Here is a 5,000-nt window from a genome sequence, read left to right on the forward strand (position 1 = left end):
AGCATACAGCTAACATGCAGCTAACTACCATACAGCTAACATACAGCTAACTACCATACAGCTAACATACAGCTAGCTACCATACAGCTAACATACAGCTAGCTACCATACAGCTAACATACAGCTAACTAGCATACAGCTAACCTGCAGCTACCTACCATACAGCTAAAATACAGCTAACATACAGCTAACTAGCATACAGCTAACTAAGATACAGCTAATGTAGTACCTTAATGTAGAGGTGTTAGTAGTACCTTAATGTAGAGGTGTTAGTAGTACCTTAATGTAGAGGTGTTAGTAGAGTACCTTAATGTAGAGGTGTTAGTAGAGTACCTTAATGTAGAGGTGTTAGTAGTACCTTAATGTAGAGGTGTTAGTAGTATCTTAATGTAGAGGTGTTAGTAGTACCTTAATGTAGAGGTGTTAGTAGAGTACCTTAATGTAGAGGTGTTAGTAGTACCTTAATGTAGAGGTGTTAGTAGTACCTTAATGTAGAGGTGTTAGTAGTACCTTAATGTAGAGGTGTTAGTAGAGTACCTTAATGTAGAGGTGTTAGTAGTACCTTAATGTAGAGGTGTTAGTAGAGTACCTTAATGTAGAGGTGTTAGTAGAGTACCTTAATGTAGAGGTGTTAGTAGAGTACCTTAATGTAGAGGTGTTAGTAGTACCTTAATGTAGAGGTGTTAGTAGTATCTTAATGTAGAGGTGTTAGTAGAGTACCTTAATGTAGAGGTGTTAGTAGAGTACCTTAATGTAGAGGTGTTAGTAGAGTACCTTAATGTAGAGGTGTTAGTAGTATCTTAATGTAGAGGTGTTAGTAGTACCTTAATGTAGAGGTGTTAGTAGAGTACCTTAATGTAGAGGTGTTAGTAGTACCTTAATGTAGAGGTGTTAGTAGTACCTTAATGTAGAGGTGTTAGTAGAGGACCTTAATGTAGAGGTGTTAGTAGAGTACCTTAATGTAGAGGTGTTAGTAGTACCTTAATGTAGAGGTGTTAGTAGTACCTTAATGTAGAGGTGTTAGTAGAGGACCTTAATGTAGAGGTGTTAGTAGTACCTTTAATGTGGCGGTGCGTTGACAGGAATTGTCTCTGACCCCTGACCTCTGTCTGTGTGTCGCCAGGAGGAGGGTGGGCAGCAGGAAGAGGAAGTTGCCTAGCAACAGCTACAGCCAGTGGGCCAATCGCAGCGAGGCGGGGGAGGAGCCTCCTGGGATGCTGGAGGACGCAGAAGAAGAGGCGTCAGACTCCTCCCACTTCCTGTCGGACCCGGCCCAGATCCCGTCTGACTCCTCCCTGTCCTCCATCTTCGGCGTGGGCGAGCGGTACCAGGTGCTGGCACGCCGCGTCACGCCGCAGGGGGCAGTGCAGTACCTGCTGGAGTGGGAGGGGCCAACGCCTTATTAGGACGCGTGATGTCACACAGTGATGTCACACAGTGATGTCACACAGGCACACATGTGACGCTGTGATTCCTCCTCTCTCTGGTCCAATCAGAGCTCAGCAACGTCAGCATGGTTTTAATGTTTTTAAAAAGGCTTCTCATTAACATTTCTAGTATATTATTTTATATAAAAGGTTTCTAAAAGTTATAAACATGGAAACACCAACAGTCTCCTGGTTCATCATGTGGGCTGAGAGGAGGAGGAGTCACAGCTGATCATCAGTCTGGAGAAACTAGTTAACTTAATACAGCCAAAGACACACACACACACACACACACACACACACACACACACACAGAGAGACACACACACACACACACACACACACACACACACACACACACAGAGAGACACACACACACACACACACACACACACACACAGAGAGACACACACACACACACAGAGAGACACACACACACACACACACACACACACAGAGAGACACACACACACACACACACAGAGACACACACACACACACACATACACACACACACACACACACACACAGAGACACACACACGCAGAGACACACACACACACACACACACACAGAGACACACACACACACACATACACACACACACACACACACACACACACACAGAGACACACACACGCAGAGACACACACACACACACACACACACACAGAGACACACACACGCAGAGACACACACACACACACACACACACACACACACAGACACACACAGAGACACACAGACCCCCCCCAGCCAGTAGTGTTATATGAATGTGTAGTATTATGGTCTGTATATTCTGCTCTGGCGTGTTAAACAGTCAGAGCGCCCCCCAGCTGTCAAACAGCACGCTGCACCTGCAACATATAGAAATATAAAGAAATATATAAATATTACAGCTGCAACTATAGCAACTATTATCCCCTGGATAGATGGATGACATCACTAAAGCCTTCTTCTGTGATTGGTGGGAAGTTAATGTGAGACTTCAGTCTGACCTCATCTCCCCCGCCCCCCCCCATCTGTAGTCAAAGATTAGGAAATACTAAAGTCCTAAACTAAGCCCCTCCCTCTTCATTCATCAGCTGACACTGACAGTCTGGTCCTGTAGCCCCGTCCAGACCTCGGAGCTCAGACACACCCATGTATCTATATCTATATCTATATAGATATAGATCTATCTATCTATCTATCTATATATAGATATAGATATATATAAGGTCATGGTGATCCCCAACCGACTGATGCAGGCCAACACCGTCTTAGTCAATGTCTATCACGTAATATACAAATTTAAGACTTTTATTCATGACAGGTAAAATGCGGAAACAAATCTGATTATTACATTAATATATTAATTAGTTAATTACACAAAATCCAAATCATAAGTAATCCGTCTAAAACAAGACATGAAAACGGTAAGTGGAGTTCCACGTTACAAATGTGGCTAAAATTGAGCACTTTTATCACTGTATCATAGTATTACATCATGTTCCCCCAGGGCTCGGTTTACACCTATCACCATTTCTAGCCACTGGGGGACCATAGGCATATATATATATATATATATATATATATATATATATATATATATAAATTAATCTAATTAATTACAGACTCTGTGATTAATTAATCAAAATTAATCGCATACATAATTAACGGTGCCTGAACCGATACTTTTTAAGAAAGTAAAAAAAGAAAAGAAAACAAAGGTACTAAACAATAGTTGGTGACATTAAAGAACGGCTTGTTTATTGCTAAGGCCATATGGTCAAAAATAAATGATTTAATAATAATGTATAACAATAACAATAACTTATTTCACTAGTAAATTACTGTTGAACGACAAAAACAACCACCTAGGACATTTACAATAACTTCAAATGCACCACGAAGCTGTAGTTTACCAGTTTCATTGAACGCACCGTCTGTGTTGTTTCTCCGACGGCAGCTGCAGATTGTTACATCCTGGTGTTGAGTCCCAGTCCTCTACAGTAAAACACAGTCACACTTTACACCGTTCAGAGTTAGCTGTCAGCATTGGAACCGTGTTTAATCCAGCCACTAGCTAGTGGTAGGCTAATGTTAGCTGCTGTTGAGTATAGTGTTAACTAGCTAGCGGTAGGCTAATGTTAGCTGCTGTTGAGTATAGTGTTAACTAGCTAGCGGTAGGCTAACGTTAGCTGCTGTCGAGTATAGTGTTAACTAGCTAGCGGTAGGCTAACGTTAGCTGCTGTTGAGTATAGTGTTAACTAGCTAGCGGTAGTGTTAACTAGCTAGCGGTAGGCTAACGTTAGCTGCTGTTGAGTATAGTGTTAACTAGCGTCACATGCAGCGGTGTTTGTGTTTCCTGTATCGTCTTCAGAGCATCAGAGAGAAGAGCAGACATATCAGTGGCTCCAGATTTCGGTAGCCAGGGTTGGCAGGAAGAAGATTTTCACAGTAAATGTTCCAGTTAATGATCCAGGCAGCACATTCTCGTCTCCCTCCTTCATTTTACAGTCCAATGGTGGCTAGAACAGATCCGGGTCAAACCTCAATATGGAATAGATTAATCTACGTTAATCTGCGTTATTTTTTTTAACGCGTTATTTTTTCTCAGATTAATTAATCGAAATTAACGCGTTATTTTGACAGCTCTAATATATATATTACCCCTCCACTGACCAACCTGAAACTGTTAAAGAAACATTTTCTGTTTTCATTCATCATTTCATCTTTATAATTAATATTCATAATAATTCATCATTCATGTTTTCATGACCAGAAAACGTCAACAGACGCAGAAAGAAAAGCCCAGAACGTGTTAACGGCCCGAAGCTCTTCCTCCCTGCTGCTGAGGCTCACATTAACTTCCTCTCACTTCACTTTTCTGTCTCCTCTTTCTTGCACTATTGTCCCGTTCAGTCTATCTATGCAAACATCATCGGCCAATCAGCACGCAGACACAAACATCATCGGCCAATCAGCACGCAGACACAAACATCATCGGCCAATCAGCACGCAGACACAAACATCATCGGCCAATCAGCACGCAGACACAAACAGATAGTCAGCCGAGCCACAGGTGTCTTCATATTCTGCCTTTTAGGGTTGTTGTGGTTTTAAAATTCTTTTATTTGACTTGTATTTAGTTTAAACTGCGTGTGCAGACTGCGAGTGTCCTCTACCATGTTTAAAAGAAACTAAAATAATAAAATGTATAAATGTTCAAATGTTCCATGTTAATGACATCACAGTTAGCTTGAAGCTAACCCAGCCCATTGGTTTGAATGAGGAATGCTAAGAGTGCTAACTGTCTCAAAGACGTTAAACTTTCACTCTGTCACTTTAAACCTCCTTGCTGCCATGGTAACCACGCTCCCCTCCCATTGGCCTGTTGCTGACGGTTGTTTTGATGATGTCACTGTTTGTTTGCCTTTTTTCTGTTTAGCTGAACCAATCAGCTGCCAGCTTTCTCTGGAATAAAAAAAAAAAACTGTTCAACCTGTGTGTGTGTGTGTGTGTCAGTGAGAGTGTGTGTGTGTGTGTGTCAGTGAGAGTGTGTGTGTCAGTGAGAGTGTGTGTGTCAGT

General features: G+C 41.8%; 2 protein-coding genes across 11 annotated transcripts in view; one reads left to right on the top strand and one right to left on the bottom strand.

Annotated features, from left to right (window-relative positions):
- phf19 (PHD finger protein 19) overlaps window positions 1-1,758 on the top strand; it is a 16,572-nt gene extending 14,814 nt beyond the window's left edge. For 3 of the 4 annotated variants that reach the window (XM_031309396.2, XM_035999067.1, XM_031309394.2), the window contains exons 14-15: window positions 1,124-1,421; window positions 1,464-1,758. In XM_031309396.2, coding sequence (XP_031165256.1) covers window positions 1,124-1,406 — 283 coding nt within the window. In that variant the 3' untranslated portion in view covers window positions 1,407-1,421; window positions 1,464-1,758. The remainder of the gene's footprint in view (window positions 1-1,123; window positions 1,422-1,463) is intronic. The other variant, XM_031309395.2, reaches the window with a different exon arrangement.
- LOC116056993 (scavenger receptor cysteine-rich type 1 protein M160-like) overlaps window positions 1-5,000 on the bottom strand; it is a 1,012,348-nt gene that overhangs the window by 122,548 nt on the left and 884,800 nt on the right. The gene's annotated exons all lie outside the window — the stretch shown is intronic.

Source organism: Sander lucioperca, chromosome 2 (assembly GCF_008315115.2).
Source record: "Sander lucioperca isolate FBNREF2018 chromosome 2, SLUC_FBN_1.2, whole genome shotgun sequence".
Classification (NCBI taxonomy): domain Eukaryota; kingdom Metazoa; phylum Chordata; class Actinopteri; order Perciformes; family Percidae; genus Sander; species Sander lucioperca.